Source organism: Thunnus albacares, chromosome 23 (genome assembly GCF_914725855.1).
Source record: "Thunnus albacares chromosome 23, fThuAlb1.1, whole genome shotgun sequence".
NCBI classification, from domain to species: domain Eukaryota; kingdom Metazoa; phylum Chordata; class Actinopteri; order Scombriformes; family Scombridae; genus Thunnus; species Thunnus albacares.
Genome location: NC_058128.1, coordinates 6,865,046 through 6,880,811, shown reverse-complemented (window position 1 = coordinate 6,880,811; position 15,766 = coordinate 6,865,046). Strand labels below are relative to the sequence as shown.

The following is a 15,766-nucleotide window of genomic DNA, read 5'->3' as shown; positions in this document are numbered from 1 at the left end:
TTGCCAACCGTCAATAAACCCCAAAGTAGGAGAAGAAGAACATGTTTCCTTTGCAGGCAATCTGAAAGTTGGTGAACGTGATACGTGGTGTAGTTTCCATGATTAAAGTGAGCAGAATATATGTGTAAACAGGTCGTGTTAATAGACATGAACCCGTCACGGAAAGCGGCTCCTGAATGAAACCAGTTAAACGTTTGTTGCTGACGACGCCTGCGCACTCAAAACAGAATATCGAGCCGCCCTTCCGCCCCGCCAACTTGCACCGCAGGGTCGGGCGGACGTGGACTCACAACAACCCTGAGTTCATTTGCTTGTCTAATTGAACACTTTCCGACCTAAAATGGACAACCCACATCGTACCGAGAACGGTAAGCCAACAGGGATTGAATCATGTGCCGCCCTTCGAGAGTTATCAGGTTTTCTTTGGGATTGTGTGCGCCCGATTTTGAACATGGCGTACCCCGCTATGAGATGGCGGCGGTGGCTTTGTGTGGCGTTGCGGCGCCAACAAGCTGATGTGTGCGGTAGTAACAGAAGCAGCTTTAACGTCTAGTTAGCTAACAGTTCGTCCTGACATTTTATCATAACAGAAATAATTAAACATAACTGGTAGCGGCAACTGTCTACCTAGCTAACGTTTGTTAGCGACTGAAAATCCGCACTGAAACGACTGTCAGATGCTGCCTTCATGAGCGTCCACTAATTACAAAAATACAACTAACGTCAACGTCTGAAAGTCGAACAAGCGAACAATAGAGACGTACAGCAACGTATTTTCTTAATTAAAACGCCCAAAAAAGAAAATTAATGTCACACATAAGACTAATTTTATACAACTGGGGTAGCAGAAAAAGCCACGACTGTCGCAGCCATGCTACCACTTTATTGGGATGCTCATGTGCGGTGAGTCGTGATTACGACACACTCGCCAGTCCCTGAAGGCAGCCTCGGGCCAGGTGGGAGGTAACGTCATCACTGTCAGGTTCACTGACAGCTGTTTTGAGATAATTTAATTAATGAAATTTGGTTATGGATAATTGTGTTAGGGAAAGTAATTTGGGCCTTAAGCAGGTGTTATATCATTAACTGATCTTGAGGCATGTTATTGAGGGTCTTAGGTCAAAGAACAGTTGAAGTTGTGCATGTTCTTAAATATATGTATATGTGTGTAATATAACGATTATTTTCATTATCAGTCAGTTTGTCAGTTATTTTCTTGCTAGATCAATCAGTCGCTGGGTCCATGAAATGTCAGAAAATTTCAGCATTTTCTCACAGCTCAAGGTGACCCAAAGATATTCATTTTACTATCATAGAGGACTAAAGAAACCAGAAAATATTCACATTTTACTTTTTACATACTACCAGATTTAAGGGTTCCCTTATCAAAAATATTAATGCTAAAAGACTAAAAATATCAGCCAATACACTGGTATTGTATAGAGATTCAATGATTCGTTGATTAATCGATTAGTTGACAGAAAATTAATCGCCGACTAATTTTGTAATCGTTTTCAGTCAGAATGTCCAAATTCTCTAATTCCAGCTTCTCAAATGTGAATATTTTCTGTTTTATTTAGTCTTCTATGATAGTAAACTAAATATCTTTGGGTTATTGATTGGTTGGTTATGTTTGGGATAAAAAGAAGACATTCGAGGTCGTCATCTTGGGCTTTGGGAAACATGTGATTAACAGTTTTCACCATTTTCTGACCAAACAATTAACCAATTAATCATGAAAACAATTGTTAGTTGCAGCCTTAGCTTTGTATTTGTTTGACACTAAAATGTTTATCTGTATCTGCTAAATAAACATCCAGTATTGGTCACGCTCTAATCATTATACATTTTTCAGATGCACCTCTTCTGCTGCCGTCTCTTCGCCTCTTCATACCTCCGCTGCGCCTGGTGTCTGCAGCCATGTGGCAGGTCGTCCAGAGGGGAGACGTGCAGGACTACGGGATGGTGGAGGAGTTCATCAGCACGGTTACAGATATCGTACCTGAACTTCTAAATGCAGATCAGAAAGCTCAACTCCTGTTGGGTCTCAGAGCACGGGTAAGACCACTTTGATCCAGATGGAAATAATCTCTACAGCTATTAGACGGATTTCCATAAAATTTTGCACAGACATTGATGTTCCCCTCAGGATGAATTGTAATCACTTTGATCCCCTGACTATTCCTCTACCGCTACCATCAGGTCAATTTAATTTGTCCAATACTTTGGTTTATGACTAAATACCTGCAAAACTAAAAGCTGTAAACTCTTCGGCTCGTTAGGTGTTCAGCAAATACATTTTATAAGAAATCACAGTGAATAGAATGACAACAGCAGTAGGTTGTTGTCTTTCTTGCAGATGTTTAGCTGCCAAAACAAAGTGCAGAGCCTTATTGTTATGCATTGCAGGAGAGCAGTCACCTTGAGTTTAATCATACCAACATCATTCCAAACTTCACAGCTGAGTTATTGCCTGACTGACAGTAATGATAAGATGATAACAGATAAGTTTTCCTGAGCAGAAAATGTCAGCACCGCCTGCAAGGCCCTTTAAATCTCACTAATAAAGGGTTATTAAATCTTTCAACTTTCCACAGTTTACTGTTAGTGAATAACATCTCCAGGTCCTGTCAGTTGTATTTACCCTGAGGTGAAATCGTTTGTTGCAGGTGGTTCTTGAATTGTGTCGGGCTGAACCGATAACAGAAACGGAGACCATCGAGATGGACCTGGAGCGGATCAAGGCCCTCGTATCTACTTGGGCAGCACAGGTTAGCCTCTGAAAATGTGATATGCAGCAGTTTTCCATCAGATTGTTTTGTTTTTCCTGCTTGAATTGCAACTATGCATATTTTTGTTTCAGCCATGTTTTGCAGAGGTCAAGTTTCCAGAATCAAACTTTGTGGATCAAGTTGAAATGCTGTTAAAAGACCCTGAAGAGAAGGAGAAGTTTTTCCAGGTTTGTCATTTCTTTTAGGCTCTTTGAATTTATGTGTTATGTTAAACATCTCTTTATATAATTGAAGCAATCTTAACAGGAGCAGAATAAATAACATGCAGTGTTTGTGTATTACTTGAGTGTTAAATTATAAGCGGTGATCATTTTGTTCCAGGATGTTTTCCCCACCGATTTTGGGCCTGAATATGACAGCGCTCTACAGGTGCTAATGCTGGACTTCCTGTCCAGACTGGAGAAGCTTCTTCCAGTACCAGACATTCAGCAGGTATTTTAACCAGAATGGAAAACTTAACATTTGAGACAAATTTATTTTAAGGTATAAAAGGGAACTGTGACTGCAAGCAGGTAGAATAAACAACCCAATCTTCTCTCTCTACTCAAGACTGCGTCCATGCTCAGCGCTGTCCCGTCTGCCCTGGAGGAGTGTGTGCACTCTGTTCCCGACCTGCAGCACCTGAAATCTGTGCTCCAGTACCACACGACACTCGGACATTTCGATTTATCTGGTGAGTCTCCTCTTGGGCTGCATATAGTGTCTGAACTCTTGGTCACTGGTTTAAAAAAAAAAAAAAAAAAAAAAAAAAAGTATTGGTACCACTTTATTTTACAGATCTCGTAAAGGACCAGTGTGTAAGATTTAAGGGGATCCACTGGCAGAAATATTGGAAGAAATGGAATATAATATTCTGTGTAATCTGCTGCAGTCAATTTTTAATGCATTTTACAGAAAGGGTGGTGCAATTTGTCACAAGTTATAGGAAAAAAAAGTGTTAAGTTGGTTTATTTAGTAAGTGCCCACTCATTATGATCTGGTTGGTAATTTATAATCTTAATAAATGACAGAAAATCTTAATAAATTAGACTCTTTAACTGACAGAAACTATTCAGTTTTCATTGTGTAGTTTTGTGTGTCAAACTAGTTATTAGCATTTTTGATTATATCTTCTTCTTCTTTGATTAAATCTGTAATGAGCACATTTCTTCCCAAATTACAAAACCTCTTAAAGCAGGAAACTGTTGAAAACAATCCTGGAAGTGAGCAGGAAAGTAAGGATCCATTAAATCAAGTGTTACTGAAATTGTTGATAGATGCTCACTCATTAGAACATTTTTAAGAAAAAAACAAATAAAAAAGTTTTTACAGTTGAAGAATTGTTAAAAATCAAATTGAATACAACATACCAATATATGAACCCACATACAAACCAACTTTGTTCCATTTTTTTTCATAATTTGTACCAACTTGCACCAAAATGTTTCGCAAAATATCCTAAAAATGAACAGTTACATACCTGCAAATTACTATTTACTATAAATTAGTATAAAGTTAAGGTACCTGTAAAATGAAGTGTTACCAAAATATCTCTTTTTTTTGTTGAATAAGATTTTATCCATTAATTATTGGTTAAAGAGGGCATCTACAGTATCAATATTTGAGTGTTCCAGTTATGTTTCTTGCATGTAAGCATCATATGCTGGTTTCAGAAACTTGAAAAAGCCTTTATGTCAGTTTTAGTAAACCTAGATATGCTAGCTGGGGTATTTGATAGAAACCTGGATACTGTGGCCTATCAACACCTGATCCAGGTCCACAAAGATCCATTCTTTATGAATAAATATCATCAAATGAAAGTGTGACAGAGCAAAGTTATTTTTGTTCGTAGCCGCTAACTATAAAGCTAATATGATTCTTATTTTCCCCACAGATGAAACTCAGACCATTCCATCTTCCTTTGGGAATTGCATCCTCTCCTCCCTGTCTCTCCCACAGCTGGAGAAGGTTGTAATTGACGCAGACCAAATACAGTTACAGCCTCCATCAGAGCAGATACCAGGGTGTATGACTGTCCAGGTGGAGGGTGAAACCGTCACACTGTTGGACTACATACAGATCGAACAGCCGTCAGGTTTGGTCGATCAAGACGAGTCTGTAAACGAGGAGGAAACGGCCGGAGACGCCGCGAACGAGGACATCAGCGACACACTAAAGCCGGCAGCTTTTCAGCCGCTAAAACAAAGCAAAAGGCTCCAGTTAAAGAGAAAAGCTTTAAAAGAAAAGAAAGACTCTTCAACATCAGCTAAGAGACAAAGAAAAAAATACCCCAATAATAAGACATGTCCGGTGTGCAGTAAGACTTTCCTGCGAGCTGCGGCCATGAGGCGACACCAGGAAATTCATTCTTCAAATCGGGATCTCAGGTACAAGTGCGCCAACTGCGACAAACGCTTCAGGGACCATTATGACATGAACCGACACAACATGCGCGTTCATGAAAAGGAAGAGATGAGCAACGATGCTAAATTGGAAGACTTGGCGGATCCTAGCACATCTGAGATGTCGGAAAACAAAAATTGCGTTCTGTGCGGGAAGTATTTCGCTCGCCAGGTAGACATGGAGAGGCACATGAAGTCTCACTCGGAGGACCGCCCGTATAAATGCTCATTCTGCGAGAAGAAGTTTAAGAATCCTTATGTTTTAAAGAGGCATCAGAAGGAGATATGTAAGAGCAGAGAGCTGAAAAAGTCCGCCATGGCGGCCAAGAGGAAAGAAATGCCGCGCGCAAATCCGCAGCCGCCTTTGGAGGGCTTGACGGAGGGCAAGATCTGCCCCATCTGCAGCAGGATCTTGCCTTGCACCGCGGACATAGCGAAGCATTTAAGATCTCACACGGAAGAGCGTCCCTTTATTTGCATCACTTGCGAGAAAGGTTTCAAGTACAAGGACACGTTGAAGAAGCATCAGATTATTCACGGCCACGAGGGAATCCGCGAGGAAGAGAGCAAGACGGTGGAACAGATTTTGGCCGAAGCCGACACTCAGAACTGCAGCGATAGCAGCAGCCTCGATAAAAAAGAAGAAAACCCTGATGCGCCTGCTGACACTTCAGAAGAGCCCCCATCTGCCGCTCAGCAAAAAGCTAGCAAAAAGGCTCTTAAAGTGTGTCCCGTCTGCTGTAGGGCGTTCGACAGCGTCAAAACACTCAACAGGCACATACAGTGTCACACAGAGGATCGTCCGTACCATTGCGTCCACTGCAAGAAGCGTTTTAAGCACATGCACGGGCTGAAAAGACACCAGATTTATGCCATTTGTCATAAGAAAATAGCTCGATTCGCGTGGAAAAAGGAGCAACGAGCAGGACCCAGCCAAAGCGAAGTGACCAGCGCGGACACCCAGCAGGGGCAACCTCTGAAGATACCCGTGTGGTGTTCAAACTGTGGCAAGCACTTCGAATACCTGTCCGCTCTGAAGGAGCACCAGGAAAACGTTTGCAAAGTGGAAATGAGGGAAATCATGAAATGCGACGACTGCGGGAAAGAATTCAAGAGCATGACCATGCTCAAGGTGCACCAGAGGATTCACGATCCCCTCTACTGCAAAGAGTGCGGGAAGATCCTCGCGAGTGAGGCCGCGTTCGAGAGGCACAAACTGATGCACAGACCAATGCAATGTACAATGTGCGACAAGACTTTTACCTTAATGAGACGCCTGAGGGAACACTACGAGAAGCAGCACAACTTCACCGGACCGTATCCTTGTGTTCAATGTGACAAAACCTTCATCCAGCTGTCCTACCTCGCCATCCACCAGAGAATCCACAAAGGAGAGTTCCCTTACATTTGTAATATGTGCCCTGAAAAGTTCAGGTCTTCCAACTGTCTGACGGTGCATCAGCGGAAACACACAGGTGAGAAGCCCTTCCTGTGCTGGCAGTGTGGAAAGTGCTACCGCTCTGCCTCGGAGCTCACGGTGCACATGGGTACCCACTCTGAGGAGAGGCCCTGGGCCTGCCAACAATGCGACATGGCGTACCGCACCAAGCTGCAGCTGACAAACCACGTAGAACAGGTCCACATCGGCGTCAGGTATCCCTGCAACAGCTGCGGAAAGCAGTTCATGAAGGAGACGTCCCTGAAGAGGCACGAGCTCACCCACACGGGAGAGCGGCCTCACCAGTGCACCGTGTGCGGGAAGACCTTCCTGACCGCCAACGAGCTGAGGCTCCATAACAGGTATCACACCGGGGAACGCCCGTACAAGTGTGAATTGTGCGGGAAAGCTTTCATCCAGTCGGGATATCTGAAGTCACACATGCGCATCCACACAGGAGAGAAGCCATTTAAATGTGACATATGTGATAAAGGCTTCAGACTGTCCTATCACATGAAGAAACACAGGCGGACTCACGCCGGAAAGCCAAAGAGTTACGTATGTGAGGAGTGCGGGTTAGGGTTCCTCCATAAAAAGTCGCTTTGGGAACACTCGCTCACTCACGATGTGAAAATCGAAGAGTCGTTCACTGATGAAGTGCGAATAGAATTTCAGTAGAAATTCTTTTGTTTTCATGACTTTTGTTTTCCTTTTATTTGGCGTCAGAGTTTCCAGTGAGTTCACCAAAAAAAACACTCAATTTCCTCCTTTTTTGTTATTTGAGTTTGACCAATTTGTAAGTTAGTGTTGTTTTTTTTCCTCTTGTTGTGTTACAGTGTTGATTCACATGTTCAATAAGGCTTATTGATGATCTATAAGGCATGTACATATTGGAAGCCAATGAAATCATTTCTGCTTAAATGGCTTTTTGAAATAAATCAACTTTAAATGTATTTCTTGTTCCCTTCATTTTAAAGTAAAAAGTAGTAATTTAATGATTTATCAATAAATAGATTCGTTGAGGGAAAGAAAATTAATTAGCAGCAGTTTTGATTGTCAATTAGTAGTTTTAAGTCATTTATCAAACAACATGACAAACATGCACTACTTCTAGTTTCTCAAATGTGAGAATTTGCTGCTTTTGTTTTGTCAAATTATTTATCTTTGGGTTTTTGACTGTAGATCGGACCAAAAAAAGGGAAATGTGATTGGAATTTTTCATTAATTTCCTCACATTTTAAAGAATTTATTGACAGATCAATCAATAATGGAAGGAACAGTTAACTGCAGCCTCACTAAAGAAATAGTAACAGTTTAACTTATTAGTTTCCACTCAAGTAAACACACAAGTAAGATGAATAGAGCTGAAACAATCAGTCAGTGAATGGATTAGTTGATAGAAAAGTAAGCAGCAACAACTTTATAATCAATTATAGTCAATAGTCCTGCAAAATGCCAAACATTCTTTGATTCCAGCTTTTTAGAAATGGAAAATGACCTGCTTGTCTTGTTTTTTTTTTTTTATTATCATAAATTAAATATCCTTTGATTGTCAAACAAAACAAGCAAAATGAAGTCTTTGTGAAGGGTGAAAAGGGTTTTTCATAACTTCCATATTAAAGACTAAAAAATTGATGAAAACACTGATATTGATCATTAGAAATAATTGTTACTTTCAGCCCTGAAGATTATTATTAACATTAAGATTATTGAGAGAAAAGATGCATTTTAAATTCAAGGAAATTAAAACTGAAACTATTCATAATATGCTTTAGGGCTACAGATAATACATTCACTTTGTTTTAGATAATATTGAATCTTACTAAAGTATTAATCCATCTGAGCTAAATCTGTAAAACATGAAAGAAAAGTTTTAAAAAAACATTTTGTTTTGGCCTTAAGCGGATATTAAATTATTTTGGCAGTGATGGGAAGAAACTGCAAATTTAGATTATTTAGAAAGTGCAATTTTGAGGTACCTCTATTTATGTACCTTTACTTTGTTTCCATTTTATGCCTTCATACTTCTACTCCAATACATTTCAACTACTGCCTTTATTTGACAGCTATAGTTAGAAGTTAGTTTTCATATTAAGATTTTACATTAAAAACATAATAATCATATGAAACACAATACAATCTAAACCTCGGTTCCCAACATTTTTGGCTTCTGATCCCTCGTCATGTTTCAGATGTCTGAGTTGTCATTAGTTTCCCCAAATAAATATTTCCCCTTTAAACATCTCGAATGGTTTTATGTAAATAACAGTTTGAGATACAGAAAGGTTCAATTATCCAATATTTTGGGAAAGAAAATAAGCAAAGTTTCAGTCCTGTGTCCAAAAAATTGTTTTTTCTTCTTTCGTACCCCTTTAATCATCTGACAACTGCTCAGATTTATCTTGTGACCTTTTAGGTTAATAAGTAGTTAAAACTACCTCCACCATGACCAGCTGCAACACTAAAAAGCTGCTTACACATACTAATCTTATAATATTATGGCAGTCACAGGGGCCATTTTTCTGCAGATCAACTTTAAGCACATTTTACTGATAATACATCTTTGCTTTTACATTATAGACGCAGTAGTCTCATTTAACCACAAGATGGCAGTATAGTAGTGATAATAAGGCTCAGGACTCAGTGGCTGAACCACACAGTGGAGAGGAAGCTGTCAGTGTTGCCCCCTGCTGCCACAGCTTGTGTTGGAGGCTTTTATGCTCTGCAAGCTTCCTGATACATAAATAATGCTAATGTATCCTTCATTAGCATTCATATATCACTTCTCAGTAAATGCTGAAATCAGTGCAGGCATGAAGGCATCTGTTTACACGGTAATTTGCGAGGAAGCCTTGTTTGTTTATGCTGCTTTTCACTTTATGCAACATAAATTTCCCAACAATTGTTTATACAAGCCCAGTGGCTGCAAATCAATATTTATTTTCTGTTCTTCCTCCGTCTGAAACTGAAGCCACAGTCCGTGTCACCTGACTGTTTACTCAGCCTGAGTGACAGTTTAAACCGCAGCAGCAGCAGCTCGAGCAGCATCCCTGTCCAATTTCAGAGAAACTGCTCCCATCTCTCAGAAATCAAAGGCGGACTGAGTCAGAGCCTCTCCAGAGTGTTGGGAGCAGATCACTTTTTAACCCAAAGCATATTGATTTATATGGGGCTGTAATTGCTTCAGTGTGTCCTGGATTATTCCCCCCGTAATTGAGGCCTGGCAGAGGTCTCTTTCCTAGACATAGTCTCTCTGGTGCCAGGTGGTGGGCAGAGAGGAGCACCGCACCCACTCCCCAGCCATACCGAGCAGCCAAACACCCAGCCGGAGAGAGCCAGGGAACGTGGCCCTTACCCCCCAAAACCGCTCCTCGTTGTGGGATAAGTAAACAGCACAAACAGTACACTTCCCTGCATGCTTTGAGGTATCTTGCAGGCCCTCGTCCAGCTCTAATTGCACGAGACAGCACATTATCAGTCAAGCTGGATGGGACGGATGGCTCGCTGCAATATCACTGACACTAAAAAGTCCTGAATCTGTGCATTTTTGGCTCTTGTCTGCGGTCTCTCTCTCCAGGATTAGTTGTGTTTACTGAAATCACATATTAAGGCTGTAATTACTGTACATGCTATTGTTCAAGTATTTGTTTTGTGTTTTTGTTCCTGACTCAGTGGAACATTCCTGGATTTTGTAATAAATGGAATGCTTGCACGCTCGAACAGGTCTCGTGATTACCATGGTGTCACAAATGCGTGGGGGGGGGGGAGTGGGGGTTGACAAAATAATGCATGGACAAGGATCTGGGAGCCACCATTGTAAACACTGCTACAAAGATTGTCGTTGCATCTTGTGGCATGTGTTGCCAGGATTTTTCCAGTATGTCTTCATTGACCTTTAATCATGTGTATAACCGATGCACCTGCAGTTTATGTGGTCTCTCTGGAGCTCTTATAGCTCTCCATGATGCTTTAAAGCAGCGTTTCCCAACCAAGGGGTCACAAGATGATTCAAGGTATAAGAAAGAAACTGACTTTTCTCAAATTTTTGGATGCTTTCACCTCCTCCTTTAGGCTCCTAAAAATCCTTCAAATGAAACAATTTGAGATGGAAAAACCATTCTTTGGTCAAACCACTCACAGTTTATGCCCACATAAGGCCATAACTTGTGACAAGGGGTCGCAAGGTGGCAGTGGTTTGTTTTATTCAGTCATGAACCAAAAATGTTGGGAACCACTGCTTTAAATCTCCACCAACCCATATTTTTATATAAATGAATGAAACGTGAGATTGTTAAGAGGGGTCACAGATGATGTAGAAATTCTTCTGTCCTTTTTTTGCCTCTTTGAGCTCATTGTTTTGGTTTTACATCGGTTTTACTTCACGGCTCAGTTCCTCCACTCTCACCACTTTCATTTCCTGTGGCAGCAGGCAGCATTTTTCAGCAAAAAAGGCTCCAATAAACCCGCTGTACATTACCAAACAACAAGAGTTAGCGAAACCGTTTAGCGGCTAGAGCCAGATATTTTTCTCAGGAGTTGGGGAAGACCAACATAGAGTTAAAGGAAGAGTGAACACTGGATTTACATTTATCAAGGGGCTAGAGGCAAGACTCCAAATGAATGTTCCTCTGTGCTTGCTGCAATGAGTAAATAGGCATTTATTTGTAATACATTAGCACTTACAACTTAATAATGTGATAAAACATAAGAGTTGTTTGTATTTCAGTTCCTCTGCCCCCAAGTGGCCAAAAACAAATTATTGAATTTTTAAAAACTCATCTATCAAAGTGCAAGTTAAACCTGCGGTGCAGAACTTTTGTCTTCCCCTTCTGGCAGTGACAGTAAAATAGTAATTATCTGAATGTAACTCCAGGGCTATGAGTACATGCGTGGGCCGGTCCCCGTCGCTAATGTTGCAGTTGTAAAATAGTTTTGAGTATCACAACCCCCACAAAATTACTCGTTTCACAATCAGAATTTGATCCATTCAGTCTGATGACATTTGGAAAGTCTAGAAAGCACAATTAAATTATTTATCCTTCAAGTTAGCTGAGGGCTAAACTGGAAGTTAGCTGGCTCAGCCAGAGGAAGTCTCTGTTGTGCATGCTCTATGGGCGCCCTTCAGGGTAAATACTAGATTGGATGGGCCAGAGGGACGAACTCGCGAGTGTGGTTAGGGTTAGATAAAGAAATAGGGGTTGATGAGTGTCACCGCTAACTGCTAAGCTAAAGTAACTGACAGATCTGATTAGCATGTAAGCAACTTTGGGATTAGCGGGAAAGTCGCTAAAAGAAGGAGAGAGCTTTGAATGCTTGAGCAGAACTAGTGTAAGTTTAAATGTACAGCAGGTAATTAGCCACTGTAATGAAGAATATAGCTAAATTAACGGGTTTGAGATCAGTAATATTTATTGTTTATGCAGCTTTGAGGCATGTTGCCACTGGTTTTTCTAATTGGTGCCAGCACTTTTACAGCGCTTATTTTACAGCAGACGACAGGGAAGTGATGTACGCCTGCTCTCATGTCTTGCTAGTTGATGTAAAACGCATCACTATCAGTGCACTAGCACAGGAATGTTGCCACAGACACCAGATTAAAAACTCTGGTATACTGTGAAATACGGAGAGATTTACCTGGCAGTGATAGGCTTAAGCTCGGCATTGTGTGAACTCGTTTGGCAAGGGCTTGAATGTTACAGACGTTATGTAAAAGTCTGGCACTCCAGCTTTAAGCCTGCATTAACTGATGTTTTTTTTTGCCACTATGGGTGTAGCTGCCCTTGGCAGTAAGAATCACAACAGTCTCTAACGGGTGCAGTCTTTTTATTCTTCTGGCATCATGATAAGCAACATTAACATCTTAATAAGTCGATATGGTGAACATGCTAGCAAACAGTTACCTATTTAAACATCTTGTGGACATGTAGCATTAATTTGGCACATGCTAAGCTCAATATTCACTCTCATTTTAGCTCTGGTTTGGTCTCTGCCAGCTCCTTAGGGATATATCTGGCTCTTTTAGCTGCTAAATGCTCCGCTATGTTCACCAGCTAGTTGCTAACTGTGTCTGTCTGCTGTTTGGTGCTGAGCAGGTAGTGTACAGTGAGTTTAACAGCTTTTCTATGAAAACAGCTGCCTGTCTGATGATAATTCTCTGTGAGTTTGTCACTACAAGGAAAAACTTTCATATTACATGCAATCATTTGTTCCATTGTTGATATAAAAATTTTGATTAGTGCAGCTTTAACTGATATAGGAATTACTGTTGTTTGTAATAAAGTTACGTAACGTTACTGATCAAAAAAATCCCTTTTATGTTGACCTCCTAGTTTTATGTTCAGTCACACTGAACAGAGCACAATCATATTGTAGCTGAACAGACTGGTAACAGAGAAACATACAGTAAATAACAACCAGTGTCTGTGCAACAACCTGGGACTATATTGTTTTCATCACCAGGAAATTGGGGTGGAGGAGGAGGGTGGGTGGAATACAGCCTCCAGGTTTAATTTTCTATTATATCATACAGTTTGTTGAAAGTCCTACAACTCCCAGCAGGTTCAGCGATCACAAACAGTTAAACTGTCCCAGAGATTTTTTGAAAAAGTAGGTTTTGATCATCAACAGGCACAACGGAATTTCCTGGCCTTTTTGCCAAAATACTATGACCCCTGCATGTTACTACGGAAACATAGCGTATCAAAACAAGCGCCCCATTTCTTGCTTTTGCTCCATGACGCACCTTTATTTCTTCCATATGAACAGTGTATGGCACAGCGGAGCGCTTTGATAACAATATCTGCTTTGAATGCATGAACAACAGTGCCACACACAAACTCGTGTACACCAGCACCACACCCTGTTTAACCACTAAGCTTGGGAAAGTAATACACACATACACACACATGCACAAAAAAAAATTACAAATTACCCCTACAATCACTTGCAATAGATACCCTTCTTTCATTGTTTTTGCAAAGCTTTTTTTGTTTTAGTCAATGGATAAAGGAGGAAATATAACACAGAGAACCACTGAGCTGGAAAAACCCTCAGACTAATCAAGAGAATAGAGAAGGATTGCTCTCCTAATCAAGTGTGTGTGTGTACGTGCATGCACTTGCATGTGTGTGTGCGTGTCCTTGAGTGAACCTGTGTGTGTGCCCAGACATATCCCCAACCTCACGCATTCCCTCCCATCTTGGGTACCAGCCCTGCAAACCCCACACACAGCCCTGCATCCTCTGTCACCGCTGTAGTGCTCGCACAGCTTTATCTCCATCTCATCTTCATCCACTCTCTCATTCTCCCTCCGTCCTCTCTCTTCCATCCGCTTGCATTCATTTGCATTCTGCACTGCTGTCTGTATGTATCCCTCTGACTCTGACATTTGTTTGGCAGGAGAGACCAGACGGGATGCTGTTAACACTGCAAAAAATGTCCATCTTTGCAAGATTTTTGTTAGCACATAAAAAATCCTCCAAATGGGGTGATATAACTCTGCTTGTAGCCAATTTTGTTGAAAGAATTTTCTTTTGCAAGGATAACTCTTTAAACAAGGCAGATCACTCACTTATTATTGAGAAAATTATACTAAAATCTAGGGGAAAATACAGTAAAAAGTAGAAATGTATTGTAAATAAGTGACACTGGGACATTTTTAAACACTTCTTTAAAAGAAAAAGAGATTTTAAGAGTCATTCCTGATCAAAATGACTTGAGATGGACACTTTTTGCAGCGAACACTTTCTCCTTCCTACAGCAAAAGGGAGTGAGAAAACAAGCCTTTCTCTGGTCAATGAGTTCACTGGGGCGGACGTCTCCTTAGACAAGGCTGCGGGGGGGTTGGGAGGGGGTGGTGGTGGTGGTGGTAGGGGGGTTCAAAAGTCTTGCAACCGAAGAGAAAAGAGTCAGAGCGAGGGAGGGAGAGAAACCTGGCACCAAGACAGTTCAGAGCACTGGGCATTAGAGACGGCGAACAAGGGAAGGTCAGCCCCCCCCTCCACCCCCCCCCTCACCCCCCCCTCCCCTCCTCTTCCTACTACTGCATCAGCAGATGTACTGCACAAGCCCATCATCAATACTGCCAGACCACAGCTACAGTGATAACAGGAAAGTCTGTGATGAAGCATTTACACGCTACATTGTGGGTTTTTTTTATGTCAAGAGGCAGTGAAAGATGAGATAATTTCACATCTAAGATCAGCTACTGACAGAGAGGCTTATAGGCATCAGTGACCGGCCACGTCCCTGATCTGATGCTAACAAGGTCATCCTGTGGTCTGAAAGCAGCTTTGTCCCTCTAATCAGAGGAGCATCATCATCATATTCCACGTTATATCAGCAGCGTCCTGACAGTGACGCAATTCACCAGGGGAGGCAAACTGAGACGCCGCTCAGTGTGCATCTCGCCTCCAAACAGCAGTCCTGACGGGAAGAAAAGTCAGGTCACAGATTGAGGTCGTGGACCTGCATTTTGTGGCAGTGAACCTAAAGTCGAGAGTTATAGGTTAGTCATGAAAAACCCTTAAATCAAACCTAAGTTTGGCAAGGAGCTGACGTTTTGAGTGCAGATGTTATTTAATCCGCCAGCCGTCTGCAAACATGCGTTTTGTTGAAATGTGATGGCGTAAAGTAGGGCTGCAACTGTGTTTGGTCTGTGCTTCTCCAGATCCCAAGCTCACATATTTAAGTTGTTTGTTTTGTCTGATAAACAGTTTTAAAACCCAAAGAGATGCAATTTACTATGACAGAGGAATAAGAAAACCACATTTGAGAAGCTGGAGCCAGTACATTTCTGGCTTTTTTTTTTTTTTTTTTTTTTTTTTTGCTTAAGTCAAATCATAAATTGATGCAGATTATTTTCTGTCCATCAATTAACTGACTAATTGTTTCAACTCTGGTGTGAAGCCACAAGATAAATGAAGATTAATCACTGTCAGTTATTTAGCTCAGTGGTTTCCAACATTTCTGGCGTATGACTCTTTAAAAATGAACCGATCCAAACTGACGAACATTTGTTGCTGGTTGCATATGACTGTGAGCAGTTCCCACAAAAAGCGGTTTTCCCTTCCGAGATTGTTTTGTTTAATTTTTTGTTTTTGTTTTTACAGAACAATCTGTTTTTCAAAAAATATTGCGCAAAGACCTAATTTTCT

General features: G+C 41.1%; 1 protein-coding gene across 1 annotated transcript; it reads left to right on the top strand.

The window, feature by feature from the left end:
• On the top strand, positions 1-7,564 carry LOC122975376 (zinc finger protein 26-like). The gene is made up of 7 exons (XM_044343800.1): positions 1-368; positions 1,856-2,058; positions 2,670-2,771; positions 2,864-2,959; positions 3,114-3,224; positions 3,342-3,465; positions 4,666-7,564. The coding sequence occupies exons 1-7, from the start codon at positions 341-343 to the stop codon at positions 7,287-7,289; spliced, it is 3,288 nt and encodes a 1,095-aa protein (XP_044199735.1). The 5' UTR covers positions 1-340; the 3' UTR covers positions 7,290-7,564.
• Positions 7,565-15,766: the final 8,202 nt, after the last annotated feature.